General features: G+C 44.6%; 1 protein-coding gene across 2 annotated transcripts in view; it reads left to right on the top strand.

Moving 5' to 3' along the window:
• Nucleotides 1-303: 303 nt before the first annotated feature.
• Nucleotides 304-15,501, top strand: part of PTCHD4 (patched domain containing 4) — a gene marked incomplete at both ends in the record, with an annotated part of 93,480 nt that continues 78,282 nt past the window's right edge. The window contains one exon of one of the 2 annotated variants that reach the window (XM_081997087.1): nt 304-729. In XM_081997087.1, the coding sequence (XP_081853213.1) occupies nt 304-729 (426 nt within the window). Of the gene's footprint in view, nt 904-15,501 lie in introns of both variants that reach the window. The other variant, XM_081997086.1, reaches the window with a different exon arrangement.

Here is a 15,501-nt window from a genome sequence, read left to right as displayed (position 1 = left end):
GGGCACCGGGGGAGGGGGGGGAGCGATGCTACTCTGGGGGGTGGAGGGGTGGGGGAGGAGAGAGGGGAAAAAAGAAAAAGGAGAAAGAGGGAAAAAAAGCAAAGACCCCCCCCCCTCCCTTCTCTGCCCAGTCCCTTCCACCCCCGACACACACACACACACAGAGGCGCGCACACACACCCCCCATTGATCAATATTTGGCTGTCTTGCTGCAACTTGCTGCAGTCTTTTAAAGGAGTAGTAGAGAGAGAGGGAGAGAGAAAGGGGAACTGACAGGAAGGGGTAAGGAGCTACACATGTCACATGTGCTTTCTAAGACGGCCAGGAGCTTCTGCAGGCTGGATCTGGTGGAGGATGCTGCGGCAGGTGATACACAGAGGGCTCCAGTCGTTTTTCTACAAGCTGGGTTTATTCGTGAGCAGGCATCCGGTGTTTTTCCTCACTGTGCCCGCGGTCCTGACCATCATCTTCGGCTTCAGCCTGCTCAACCGCTTCCAGCCTGACACTGACCTGGAGAGCCTGGTAGCCCCCAGCCACAGCCTGGCCAAGATCGAGAGGAGCTTAGCCAGCAGCCTTTTCTCCCTCGATCAATCCAAAAGCCAGCTGTATTCGGACTTGCACACCCCGGGGAGGTATGGCAGGGTGATCCTCCTCTCCAAACCCGGAGGCAATATTTTGCATCAGGCTGATGTGATCCTGCAGATCCACCGAGCCGTGCTGGAAATGAAGGTGAACTACAAAGGCTATAATTATACTTTTTCCCATCTGTGTGTGTTGAGAAATCAGGATAAGAAATGCGTGCTGGATGATATTATTTCAGTGCTAGAGGATCTGAGGCAGGCTGCCCTCTCCAATAAGACAACAGCCAGGGTGCAAGTGAGCTATCCCAACACTAAATTAAAGGTATGCTCTTACTGCATGCTTTTGCCAATTAAAGAGGCAGCACTTCATTTCTTGTCCTAAACAGCAAAGAGAAATATAATCATCTCTATCTCTCTCTATCTAAATGGGTGTGATCTGGGCTTTCCTCGGGAAGCAGCTGAAACGGGTGCCTTGCTATTGTTCTGTACGAGGAGTGCGGGGGGGGGCTCTACGCTAAGGAAGCAGGAGAAGCAGGGAGCGGAGAACAGCCTCGGGACCGGGAGACCTTGCGACGCCTTGAGAGGTTAAGGGACAGGAGGTCGGCGGGGGGGTTGAGAGCCGGGGTTTCTCTATCACCGTTTCCAGCCCCACTGGATAATTTATCTTTAATATGGCCAGAAAAGGCTTTCCTCAACTGCACAGTGAGCTCGTATTCCTCCCTGCCTCTGCGAGTGCCGTAGGAGCAGCAGGAGGTTTGGGCCAGGAGCGATTCAGGTGTCCTGCCTTCTTTTTCTTTACCTGCATGCAAAGAAGGGGAAGGGAGGTGGAATTTTTTTCTCTCAGCGTGAAAATAATTAACTCTGCCGCTGATGGATGGGCTGGAGTTTTGGGATGGATCCCATTAGCTAGAGGCTTCCAGCAAAGGCAAAACAAGGTAAAAGGTGAAAGAAGTTTCAGTCGTTCCAATTAAAAGAATAAACAATTTGGCAGAAATGCTCTCTGGAATATTTTCCTGGCACACAAGCACCCATCTGCTTGCCCTCTCATCTGGAGCAACCCCGTTCACCAGGACTAACCTACTATGAGCGAATAAGATGCAAAGTTTGCAGGTGGCTTCTGGAAGAAGTTTCTGCAAATTACAGTTTATCTGCATGCTCCCCCAGGCATTGCGCCAGAGGCAGGTTTTATTTAACAGAGTGTAACAAATTCCCTAGCGCACTAGTTACTCGTGGCTCAGGTCATAGGGAAGAAGATATGGTCCCTCTTGTAAACCAGAGAGGCTCATTGGGGTTAACTGTCCTCGTTTTTAAAAAGAGATCCTCAGGGATGAGGAAGGTGGTGCTCTTGCAAGTACTGGCCAGATCCCGAAGTTTTCATTTGTTTCTTACTCTTCATTTACAAGGAAAAAAAAGTAAAGCCAGTCCCTGCCCCAAAAACTGAAGCAGAGACATAGATGGATTTTGTTGGTCTTTTTGTGTCATTAAAAGGGCCAGGTGGGACAGCTGGGATTTGGTCCCGCTGCTCTAGGTGTCACAGTAATTGCTTTGTGCAGAGTTGTGGCTGTTTGAGTTGAGTGTGTGGAAATGAAAAGGTGTCCTTGCTGCTGCTGGAAAGTCTTGAGTGCAAGGAGTGCTCAGAAACACAATTTATCTGTACTAGATATCCCCAAACAAGTTTTGTCTTTTAGTTCACTGTGAAGACAATCCTGCTATTGCAGAATTAAGGTGCTTTCTTTCCATTATGCTTATTTTTAAAGTCAAGATTAAGCTAGTTTGGTGGAGAACACTGATAATCTGGACTGACGTAATTATAAACCAGCTTTAATACAGAAATAGTCATTCCACTCTCTCAATCCAGATTAATTTTCTTGTGTAGAGAAACGCTGACTGAGCTTGGCAAAACTAGGATAGGGTCATTTGCAATGTGTTTTTTTACTAGGAGAGTTCCTACAGCTCCTCCATTTTTAAAGATAAAAGCAAAGTTAATAATAATATGGTCTGGATTAGTGATTTATTGGAATAAAAGTGATTGGTAGATAATTCACACAGAGAAAGGTGTGAATTGATGCTTCCCAATGCTTCCCAAAGCATTGATGTCTGACTCTGAGCGCTGCCGAATACCAGCCCAACACCTCCAATCCCCCAAGTAGTTGTTGTGTATCACCTTCTGGATGAAGGAATAAATGCCCTTAAGTACCTAGCTTTAAAGGTGGACAGAGCAGGCAGCTTTCTACCCACTTCTAAGTAAAAGGAGGTAAAGCTGCCAAAATCTGCGACTGCATTTTAAAGAAAAGTGAATGATCCATTTATGTGGGTAGGGACAGTCCCTGGTGTTACTGAGAAACAGAAATACACATTGTCACAGTTTTTCTTTTTATGGTACAGTAAGGATTCCATTGTGGGACCCCGTGGTCAGACCTGAGTCCGGACTGGCCTTCACCTATGGCATGTCCTCAGAGACTCACCTCCTCTGGTCTCTTTGGCTCCAGCTGCTGGGAATAAATTACTACTTTGTATAGATTAATTCACTAGGTGAGTCCCCTCTCTGTCATCTCTGTTGTCCCATCTTCCAAGCTACAGGGTTAGGAAGTTCTGGGCAAACATCTCTTGCTCTCCTTCAGGCCATGGCCAAAATATTGATTAAAACTAGGCTCCCAGGCTATTTACTGACCTCCCTCTCTCTGCACCTCTGAGCAAAGACTGTAGAAACCCAGGCTTGCGTTGCTTGTTTTGGGGTGCTTGTGTTGCTTGTTTCTAGACGTGTTTAACCAGAAATACCTCGGATGCTGCACCCACTAGGGTAGATCAGTCTCTGGATGTCCAGCAAAGGGAACAACCCCTGTGGCTGTAGCTATGAGGTTATTATTTCTTTTTATTTGAGTCCTGACTTGAAGGAGCAGTTGTGGCTAGACCTCACAGGAATGCAAACAGGAGGGTCAAATTTGGCTGCCTTCACGCAGTGTGGATCAGTGTTCATCACACTCCCCAGTCTGTGTCCTTGGGAGCTTTCTCAGATAAACTTTCCTGCACCATAAGGACCCACCAGGATCTTCTAGGTTGCCTCACTTTCTCAAAGGACATGTTACTTGCTTAATACTGGTAGATTTTGCCCTGTCTTGTTCTTTTAATAATGGCCTCAGATTGAATAAAATTATTCTAAGAACAATATGGTGGGTTCACAAACTGAGAAGGTGTCCCAGATGTGTTTAGTCTGCAGGTGACATGGGTCAGGTGTCAACTTGTGTGGGTTTAGGAACCACAATGACAATGTTGAGCTCTTCCAACTGCTCTCTTGCTCAATCTGGGAGGTCCAAAAACATCTTGTCATTTTTTCTTTCCCTCAAGCCTTGTGAGCAGCTCTCACTCTGCCCGTCTTTTTGCCTCCTGCTGGAGTCCAAATTGGTTTGATTCTCCCAGGTGAGGCTGACTGAAGGCTGGCTGTGGGTAAGCTCTTTCTGGGTCTTTCACGGGAACTTTGTGGGAGCCATACCAGCTGGTTTCAGCAAACAGCACTGGTTTTGAAACAGCTGTTATTGGGCTACAAAATCTAATGAGACTGCTTGGTTTTTCCTAAGAAAATCTGGCTGTAAAAGGTAAAGATTGTTCAATCGTTACTTGCTGTAGTGTTGGAAGATCTTAGAGCCTTGAATACATCTGTCTTCACTGCCCCTCTGTAAGTCAGGAAGTCTTGGTCTCCACTCGCCAGAGGAGGAGCAGAGATGGCACTTACATCCAGAGTGCAGACTGCAGTATGGTTTCAAATGCGTGAGATGGGTTTAGAATGCACTCTGGCAACACAGGGGTCATTGTAAGCTAGTTTACTCCTCTGAAAGGCCAGGTGAACCAGGCTGTATGAAAATGCCCACTCCCATCACTTTGGGGACTCTCTCTAGCCCGTTCACAGTTACTGCTACGCCACGCTGCAGTCTGCAGCCCAGCCAGAAGAGTGACTTGCCCAAGGTCATGCAGATAGACTGTGGAGGAGCAAGAAAACAAAGCTGGATGTATGAAATCTTGATGAAGACTTTTGAGACACGTCCTGGAGCAAGATTGCTCATGCTTGCCCCAGCCCAGGACAAAAAAAACAATCTTCCTGTGCTTGGGTCTGGATTGTGCCCTAACCACATAAACTGGGCAAATCTACACTGAGCACTTAGCCTCAGATGTCAAACTGTTAAGTCACAAGTTTTAACAAATCCTGGCATCACTTTTGTCAGCTAAGGCTTCCAGGACAGTGCCTGGGCATGGCTCGGGAGTTAGCATGGGAAAGAGTCCATTCCTGGTTGATATAGCTACTCCATTCTGGGGATAACAGTATGGACAGAATTATTGGTTACATGGGGATTACTTATTGTGTACTATCAGATGTGAGGAAGGAGATTGGTTTATGACTCTGATTTGCCAATAACCCCAGCAAATTTGCTCTCCTTATCAGAAAAAAAGAAAAAAAAAATCTACAGAGAATGAGAATGACTTCTGAACACAGTCCTTACCTGGAGGGAAAAAAGTCATGAAAGCATTTTTTCAGGTATTTCACCCTTACTGTTTGTTTTCATGGTTATTTACTAGTTTGTTTGAGAAAACATAACAACTTATCTCTCTGAGATCAGAATGAATATGACAATGGCTGGTTAAAAGGAACCTTCATAAGCAGATTGGTTTCTGTAATACTGCCTTCAATTAATTAATTATCAATCATTTATGAACACTAGGCTAAAGAGAAGCCAATAAAACAGACATCTCTATTACCACATTTGTGATAAGCACATCAGCTGGATATTGAATCCTTTATTGCTTAAATAGAAAAGTTACTTGCATTCACTTAGCATCTTGAAACCTGTAACTGCAGACTTGCTACGGGACAGATTCTCAATTTTTCTCACACTAACAGCTGTACTTTTAAATAAGCCTTTCTCCATTTACATTTGTAGAGTCTTTCCCACTGCTCTAAGATTAATTCCGCCTTATATGACCTTGAGGCACCTCCATGGGACAGAGAGGATATAAAAGCAGAGACCACCTATATCAGAGTAGGCATCTGCATATCAATAATACCCACAAACTGTTTATTCCTTCAGTAAAGTTGCTTCAAGTATACGATTACTCTGAGGCCAAGGGCCAGATGCTTCGTCAGAGGCAATATGGCTCTGTACCCATTTGTGATACCACCTGTCCCAGTACAAGCCTGTGGCTCAGGGTGCTGTGAAATGCTCTGTGGCTGGCAAAAGTTGCTAAGTCAAAGCAAAATAATGAAACATGAGCAGGGAGAGGATCAGAAGAGGAAGGGTGGAGGATGCAGACAGTTTTCATCTCAGCCTCTTGGATCAAGACAGGATTGGGCAGGCTGACATTGGAGTAGCTGCTCAGTAGCATGAAAGCAAGCTGGTAATGTTTGAAGGCAAGTAGCTGCTTCTGGCTGAGAAGGAGGTGCCTTGCTGGACCTGCTGTTTACAAACAGAGAAGGACTGGTGAGAGATGTGGTGGTCGGAGGCCGTCTTGGGCTTAGCGACCACGACATGATAGAATTGAGCAAAACTGCTACCATGGACTTCCGGAGGGCAGACTTTGGCCTCTTCAGGTCACTGGTTGAGAGAGTCCCTTGAGAGACAGTCCTGAAGGACAAAGGGGTCCAGGAAGGCTGGACAGTCTTCAAGAAGGAAATCTTAAAGGCGCAGGAGCAGGCGGTCCCCATGTGCCGTAAGAAGAGCTGGCGGGGAAGGCGACCGGCCTGGCTGAACAGGGAGATTTTGCTGGGACTCAGGGAAAAGAGGAGAGTTTATCACCTGTGGAAGAAGGGACAGGCAACTCACGAAGAGTACAGGGATCTCGTTAGGTCAAGCAGGGACAAAATTAGAAAGGCAAAAGCTCAGCTAGAGCTCAGTCTGGCCACAAATGTAGAGGATAATTAAAAAATGTTTCTACAAATATATTAACAACAAAAAGAGAGGCAAGGAGAATCTCCATCCCTTACTGGATATGGTGGGGAACATTGTCTCCAAGGACGAGGACAAGGTTGAGGTACTTAATGCCTTCTTCGCCTCAGTCTTTAATAGCCAGTCCAGGTATCCGCAGGGTATTCAACCCCCCTGAGCTGGAAGATGGGGATGGAGAGCACAATAACACACCCATAACCCAGGAGGAAGCAGTTAAGGACCTGTTAAGCCACCTGGACACCCACAAGTCTATGGGGCCTGATGGGATCCACCCAAGAGTACGGAGAGAGCTGGCAGAGGAGCTTGCCAAGCCACTCTCCATCATTTATCAGCAGTCCTGGTTAACAGCGGAGGTCCCAGAAGACTGGAGGCTTGCCAGTGTGACACCCATCTACAAGAAAGGCCGGAAGGAGGATCCTGGGAACTACAGGCCTGTCAGCCTGACATCCGTACCAGGGAAGATCATGGAGCGGTTGGTCTTGAGAGTGCTCACAGGGCATGTGCAGGACAACCAAGGGATCAGGCCCACCCAGCATGGGTTCATGAAAGGCAGGTCCTGCTTGACCAACCTGATCTCTGTCTATGACCAGGTGACCCGCCTAGTGGATGAGGGAAAGACTGTGGATGTTGTCTACCTGGACTTTAGTAAAGCCTTTGATAGCATCTCCCACAGCATTCTTCTGGAGAAACTGGTGGCTCGTGGCTTAGACAGGTTTACTCTTCGCTGGGTAAAGAACTGGCTGGATGGCCAAGCCCAGAGAGTTGTGGTGAAAGGCGTTAAATCCGGCTGGCGGCCGGTCACAAGAGGCGTTCCCCAGGGCTCAGTTCTGGGGCCGGTCTTGTTCAATATCTTTATTGATGATCTGGATGAGGGGATCGAGTGTTCCCTCAGTAAGTTTGCAGACGACACCAAGTTGGGTGGGAGTGTTGATCTGCTGGAGGGTAGGAGGGCTCTGCAGAGGGATCTGGACAGGTTGGATCGACGGGCTGAGGTCAACTGTATGAGGTTTAATAAGGCCAAGTGCAGGGTCCTGCACTTTGGTTACAATAACCCCATGCAATGCTACAGGCTTGGGGAGGAGTGGCTGGAGAGCAGCCCAGCAGAAAGGGACCTGGGGGTGCTGGTTGACAGCCGGCTGAATATGAGCCGGCAGTGTGCCCAGGTGGCCAAGAAGGCCAACAGCGTCCTGGCCTGTATCAGGAATACTGTGTCCAGCAGAAGTAGGGAAGTGATTGTGCCCCTGGACTCAGCACTGGTGAGGTCACGCCTTGAATCCTGTGTTCAGTTTTGAGCCCTTCACTACAAGAAGGACGCTGAGGTGCTGGAGCGTGTCCAGAGAAGGGCAACGAAGCTGGTGAGGGGTCTGGAGCACAAGTCTTCTGAGGAGCAGCTGAGGGAACTGGGGTTGTTTAGTCTGGAGAAGAGGAGGCTGAGGGGAGACCTTATCGCTCTCTACAACTACCTGAAAGGGGGTTGTGGCGACGACGGTGTTGGTCTCTTCTCCCAAGTAATTAGTAATAGGACGAGAGGAAATGGCCTCAAGTTGCGCCAGGGGAGGTTTAGATTGGATATTAGGAAAAATTTCTGTACAGAGAGGATGGTCAAGGCATTGCAACAGGCTGCCCAGGGAGGTGGTGGAGTCGCCATCTCTGGAAGTGTTCAAAAAACGTGTGGATGTGGCGCTTCAGGACATGGTTTAGGGGACACGGTGGCGCTGGATTGATGGTTGGACTTGATGATCTTGAAGGTCCTTTCCAACCTTAGTGATTCTGTGTTTTGGGAGAAAAAAAGAAAAAAACCTGTCTTGTTCTTCGAACTGTGTTTCTCTATTGTCTGGCAGGACTAGGAAGAGCTCCTCGCCCGCCTCGCCTGGAGGGGCTGGCAGAGCTGATATCTGCAGTGGGTTAGCGGTGTCCTTTTGAGGAGATGTCCCTGCAGCTATCAGCTCTTGTGGACTTGATCAGACAGCCTGCCTGCTCTGTGTGGGCAAGAAATAAAGCGTTTCCTGCATTTTTAGGAAAATTCTCCACTTCTTCCTTTGCTTAGTACATTAAGACAGTCTCTTTCCTAGCTCTGCTAGACCAAGTGTTAAGACAACCCTCTTGCCTAAAAGGAAGGCCAAACCCTGAGTCCTGACTGCACCAGAGACATGAAACCAGGTCAACCTGTACCAGGACAGGCTGTCCCAGCACAAACAAACAGCTGAAAGAGAGTAGAAACCTATCAAAGCAAGACTGGGTTTTCAGGTGCTCTTTTTGCAATGTGGTTCTTCAGTTATGAACTTTCTTTATCAGTCTCTGGGGTAAATTCCACCTTCACCCCACCAGGGCTGTAGACAGCAGGTTCACTGGGTGTGGGACTCATTCCTTCCTATCAAGCAGCTGAGAGCAGTGGCCATATCAAAGACTGCAAAGAAAATATTCTCCATTGACCTCTCAGATGACCTTGATTAGCTGCTCCATGCCTTTCCCTCCCAGCTATTCCACTCTTCAGTTTTGTCAGCACTTGCTGGGAGACATGGCCTTTTATGCAGTGCCAGGCCTTCTGGAGACCTTGCCGTGATGTGAATAATAATAAAGAAGCAATTGGAAGGTTGTTTGGGTAAAGAGAAAAGGAAGATGCAATTGCAAGGCCGTTCAGTTAGTAATAACTGCTCATCACTGTGTATCTGGGAAGGATGTCAACCACTTGCCAAAGGTAGAAAGTCCAGTAGCACTTTGCCATCTTCCTACAATAGCTACTCCTCTGTGGACAGAAAAAAAAAATTATTTCCTTTACTAAATAATCAGTTAACTCTTGGCAGTGTTTCTACGCTCACATAACATCTTCTAATCTCAGCCATCCGTATGCCTTTCCAGAATGCCTTTTGAGCCCCTTACTGTACTAGCTGTGTGAGCTGTTGGAGGGCTCTGAACTTGTCCCTCTGAATTTACAACAGATGAGTATTCCTGCTACCTGTAACAGGAATTAAAACATTTCAGATACCACCATGTTAGCAAGGCAAGAGAATACAATTGATGAGCCTTAGTAAAGCAGATGTGTCATCTTCCCAGACAGAGAAAGATGCTTTAACTGAGAGAAGAGGAGAGGAAAGGAGAGGAGAGAAGAAGAGATCCTTAAACCAACATTAACTGATTAAATATATGTTCTGTGGTAGAATTGGGAGGAACTTTGTAAGGAGAAAATTAGATTAATAAATATGTTTTAAAAAGTCCTTAAGTTATTTAGTGTCCTTTATGTATATGTGGGTTTGCATATTACATACATATCTTTCTTAGTCGGTAAACAATTATGTAGATAATGTTGTGTTAGACATTTTAAAAACAATAAATCTAAGAACAAAACCTGTATTAAACTTTCTCAGCCATTCAGAGATAAAAGAGCCCTATGCAGAGCTGTGCACAGTCACTATTACAGAAGTCATGGTGAAGAAACCTGCTGACTGGTTTTCCGAGAGGAGTGAATTGAGTTATTAAAATAATGATCTTGGATTTCTACAGAAAACCTTTAATTTATGCAGACCTCACCTCCATTGCACACTCCTAGTGCAAACAGTGAGACATGCTGTGCGTGGCTGGCACTTGATCTGAAAAACAACTTTAAATACAGATGAAAAAAATTCTTCAACAACGTAGGAAAGCAGGTGCTGCATGTGATGGAAGAGAGGAGAAGACAACATGAGGCAGAAAGGGCAAACTGTAAAGTCTTTTACACCTCTGTTGCTCACTGTATTAGTCCTGTACTCTGTTCTCCTACCTACCAAGGCTCAAGATGCTCAAGCAGAGAATAGACAGTGAACTCAGTTCTTGGTAGAGGGGCTTGCGAAGGGTCTTGCAAAGGGAGAGAGCACTGACAGAGCTCCTGACATTGCAGAGATGATCACATGCAGTGGCACATGTCATTGCCATAGCCCCGGCTTCGCTGGGTGTGAATGAGCTTCACGTTTACACTGGTTAGGCCATTTGGGAGCAGGAGCTTTGGGTGAAGCGCTTGGAGATCTTTGATGACACTAGTAAGTGTGATCTAGTGGCAGTGGGAGGATTTTCAGCTAAAAAGAATTACTGTGGATCCAGCTCAAGGGCAAACCGGGAATAATTAGTTAGTGGACAGCTCTGGTACAGCAAAGGGACCATCCTGCCGCTTTTTCTTCTCTTTAACCCCGCTCACACATGGGTGGGTAATTCCTGCACGATGACAGTTCTGCATGCCTGTCATGGCTCTGTGAGATGTCGGACAGCCCTCCCACAGCCGTGGGTCGGCCAGATCAGCTTTTCTCCCTGGCTCTGCATTCATGTTTCCTTAACACATAGGATAGCAAATGCTTCAGCATCTCCCAGAATAATCCTTCTTTAAAAATACCAGTTGCACAAGCCTTAAAGCCTGCTTGCTTGCTCTGAGGGCATCTGAGATGGCAAAGAGCAGTCCTACCTACCTGTCCCATACCTTTGAAGGCAATGCCACATTGCAGAGACTTTAAGTATAATGCAGCCCACCTACCTAGGGTACACAATTTGGGATTAAAGGTCAAGCTCCTAATGGGCCAGTCCGCCACAATTAATATCCTTGTGCCATCAGTGGGAGACCTGGGAGGTGCCATTGAATACCTCCACAGGGAAGCTCAAACACATAACCTGTATCCTCTCGCAATATATAGGGAACATAAACATCACCTGTAGGACCAGGTCAGCGGGCACCTAAAACTTCTGCCCAAGTTAGGTACCTAAGCAAGACAGAAAAGTTGCCCTTGTGTAAGACAGGGTCTTGCTTTTTTTACACCTTGCATAATTGTTTCCACCAGTGCTACCCAAGTGTTGTCAGTCTGATGGGGAGGTGTTATTCTCACCACATACATGGTGTATTTTTGCATGTGTGTCAACAGCTTCATAAAGGGTGATACGATTCAGAAGTGGCCATGGAGTGTTTTGCTGCTTCTGTGCTACATCATGCATTTACATGTGCTAAATCACACATTACCTGTGCTGCATATAGGGTAGGCCCATAAAATTTCAGATTCATCTTTTTCTGTAGAAGTTACAGTACTCTTGAAATCAAAAGCATCTGTGAAACAACGTTTACCTTGCCCATAATTTTATCTTGGAGGAAGAGAAGGGCGGGTTCCCATAGTGTCATTTTGACATGCCCCTAACAAAATGCTTCTATTTTTTTGTGTTGAAATGGTTCTTTCAAAGTATTCTTTCAAAAATATTTTGCTCTCACATTATACTATAGATTAGAAAATAAAGGAGAAAAAAAAAGTTATTTTAAAAGGAAATGTTTTCCCATGTTCCAACTTTGGGGAAAGAGAGATCACTGGTCTGAAAATCACAGAGAAATTAAGTCACGCCTCTCGCTCTGCCTGGCAGGATCCCTGCGTGGTTGAGGACACAGCCCCGTCCTCGTGGACACAAAGCTATGCCCCAGCAGGGTGCTCTAGCTCTTGTTAATGCCATTTTTCACTGGAGACCAAGGCACTATATTAATGGGCCAAGTGACCCTCTCTTCCAGTTTCTGGAGCAGGTTGTTTGTAAAAGCTCGTTAACAAGAAAGATGCTGTTAGCAGTACTTCATTATGTAATGCAATCTCTTGTTTGGCTGGGCCTGTGACTTCAATATAAATCACCCTTTTCCTAACCATTTTCCAGAGTGGTTTCTAAGAGTAGATTTTGATTCATTAATTAAATACATTAACAAATTCAGTGCTGAGCAGACATAGTATGAAATCATTCACGTCCATCCTTAAAATTCACATTTTGCTCATGTTCTTCACTCCTGTCCTACTGAGTGAGGTTTTATTCACAGATAAGTACAAAAAATCCTCCAATAGAGGTTGCACCACATAGACTTTTGGACCCTGATGACAAACCCACTTCTCTTCAGGAGTAGCTGGAAGGTGTGGTAGTCAATGCTCTACCAGTGGTATTCCTTTGTTAACTAACATTAATTTTCCTGTCCATAATTGATTTTCCATCTGCACATAAAAAACATTGATCACCCAGTTAATGCACGACAGATTTACCATTCTAAATTGCACAGAAAATTGGGACACGAGCAAAGAAACACGAACATTTCTGAATATTTACAAATGTCTCTCCAACCCCTTCTTTCCCTAGACTTCAAAATTAGCACAAGTATTAGGCTTTAGGTATATACCCAAATAAGTATTTCACAAGCTTGACAAGCTTAAGAGCTCCCCTGCTCTCATAAACGATCTTTCATTTTTGAGAAGAATTTACTTTTAAAGAAAAGGTTGGGTTTTTTTCTCCTAAAAGAGTAAAGCTTGTCTCCTTATAATTTTTACTATCTTCATGCCTCTAGTGTAAGATTTTGGAGGTGGGAGAAAGAGGAGAACATCCCTGAAGGGAAAAAAAGTGTTATATAAATGCCAAGTACTGCAATTGCATGTGTTCAGTGGTCTTATCATCAGAATATTTGCCACAAAAGGAAAGTTAAAAGCAGGTTTTTGTCACTACTTAGGAGATCTGAACAAAGCTCCTTTAGGAATGATTCTGATACTTTTCTGACGGAAAACCCAATTACTCTTTGGAGTAGCAAAAATGACAAGGAAAAATAAGGCAGTATAGGATATTTTTTCGCTTCCTTTAGAGCAGTTAAATAAAAGGTAACCAGGATAGAGAACAGCCAGAATGAAACTCAAAGAGACTCAAGTGCATCTTGAAACCATAGGACCAGTTTGAACTGGATGTTTCCTACAGCCACTTCAATGAGGATACAGTGGACAGAAATGCTGTTTTGTGAAGGAACAGTTTGGGGTGTGGAGTGGTGATTTTGGTGCAGGCTCACATATTCCGGAATTCATAATCTGCTGCGATTCAGATCCTCCTCTCCCTTGCATTGATTTTCCCATCATAAAGGAGTGCTGTGGTGCTGCTGGAGAAATTCAGTCTCCAACTGTTCAGTCAGAGCTGTTGGAGTTTTATGAGCAATCTCATGTCCTTTCCGTGTAGCATCAAGAGGTCAAAGACATAAAAGGTTTATAAGGTCAGTCTAGCCCATTGGCTGGCCGGTGCAGGGTTATGAGAAAATCCTAATAGAAAAATTAATTCAGATTGGCTTGATGGGAAATCAGTCATGTGGGCTGGAAACTGGCTGAAAGATTGTAAATGAAGAATCATGGTAAATTATAATGTAACAAGTTTATGGAAGGTATCTTGCAGGGTATCTGGAGAATTTGTGTTAGGTCTGGTTTCATATAACATCTCTATTAATTATTGGGAAGTGGAATTAAATTGCACAGGAATTAAATTCACAGATAATATTAAACAAGGAAGACATGTCAGCAGGAGCTGAGTCAGAGAATTTATACAGACAGAACCGGAGCAGATAGAAACCCAACAGGAAATAAAACAATTTTCTGAAGAGTTTTGGTTACATTCTGGTCCCCAAAGGGCAATGTAGGGACCTCCTGGTCTTGTCTGTAGAGTCAGGCTGTGACCCTGCCCTGCCACTGAGGGTCCATGATGTACCAGTTTGTGGATGATCATACAGATGGTCACGATGGGAAAACTCATCCTAAAGACCAAAGATGGGATATATTTCTTCTAATTTGAGCCTTTTCCTGTTTAGCATCTAATCTAAACTGGGACCAATGTGCAATCAGAGGAGAGAAGGGTGAGCCTCCAGAAACGATGCATTTCACTTTTTGTAAACAACCACATCAGGCAGAGATGAATTCACCTTTCAGAGGCATCATGGAGCACAGAAAGAATGTTCAGATTATGCATTTACCTTTCAGCTGGTTAAAACTAGGTCAGCTGAATCCCACCATACATTCGTTTCAAACCACACACACACACACAAGTTCCATGAAATTTCATAAGCATGGGAATATGCTAAATTTGGACATCTTTGTAGCAAAAACTTCTGCCAGGTGAAGCATTTATGAATGACCTAGGGAATAATCTCCATTTACATGAGAAAAAACTTCCCAGAATAATTTCATGGGGAAAATCAAGGCTTCTTCTCAAGTCCATTGCAGCTTTGTCTCACACCAAATCTTTGACAAGGTTTTGAAAGACTCTTTTTGGAAATTATTATTAGACAGTTGCAAAAGAACTAAAATACATTAATCTGAAGACGGAATTAGCTTCCACTGGCTGAACTGGAATTAAATGCCATCCTCCTGCAAAATAGATTGCCAGATATTGGCAGTTTATTGCAGCAGGGAGACTGAGATTTTGCAGAGTACACAGAAGACAAATGCTGAGGTTCTATCATCTGGAATTGTTTCACCATCTGATTACTCTTTGGCTTACTTTATCAGAATTTTTCCCTAAATATTTATTTGCTTGAAATCCAAAGGTGGCTGGATACCACAAGGTCCCACCATCCACAGCACTTTTGTTTTAAAATTAAAAGTCTGGTCCTTCCTGTTCTGCCAGAACTAAACCCTTTCCAAATAGATTAATATTAATATATATTGCAAAATCACTTTACACTCCAGAGCACTTTGAAAAGCCTTTTTGTAAAAACCTGTATTACATTAAAGTAACTTTAAAATGCCTATTTGGGGTAAAAGTTTTGATACCTTGCAGGGATCATCTCAGATAAGTTGAAAAGGTAGTTGTTATTATTATCAATGAATATACTACCATCTTACTTGGTATCTTGAACTCATTCTTAACAGTAGCACTACATTAACATACAAATCTAGCAACACATACAACCTAACTTTAAGCACATAATGAAGGTACTTAAATTAGGGTTTGGGACATTGTAGGCTTTAGGAGGACTAAAAACCCTAACAAAGAGATTCAGCACATACAAGATCAAAATTGCCCTCCAGAGGTGCCCCATTTTTCTCTTCTGCTCCTGCAGGTAGCCTGGTAGTCCTGACATTTCTAACCTGTCAGGTTTGGTTAGGCAGCCTGACACGGGGCCTCAGAGTCTACATTCTGACTTTTCGTGTTTCGAGTCCTGTTCTGGCTGAAGAGACACATCCAAATCAGAAACTCTGCTTGAAGTTAAT

The sequence above is a fragment of the Phaethon aethereus genome (genome assembly GCF_964289735.1).
Source record: "Phaethon aethereus genome assembly, chromosome: 3".
Taxonomy (NCBI): Eukaryota; Metazoa; Chordata; class Aves; order Phaethontiformes; family Phaethontidae; genus Phaethon; species Phaethon aethereus.
This window is presented reverse-complemented; position numbering and strand designations above follow the sequence as displayed.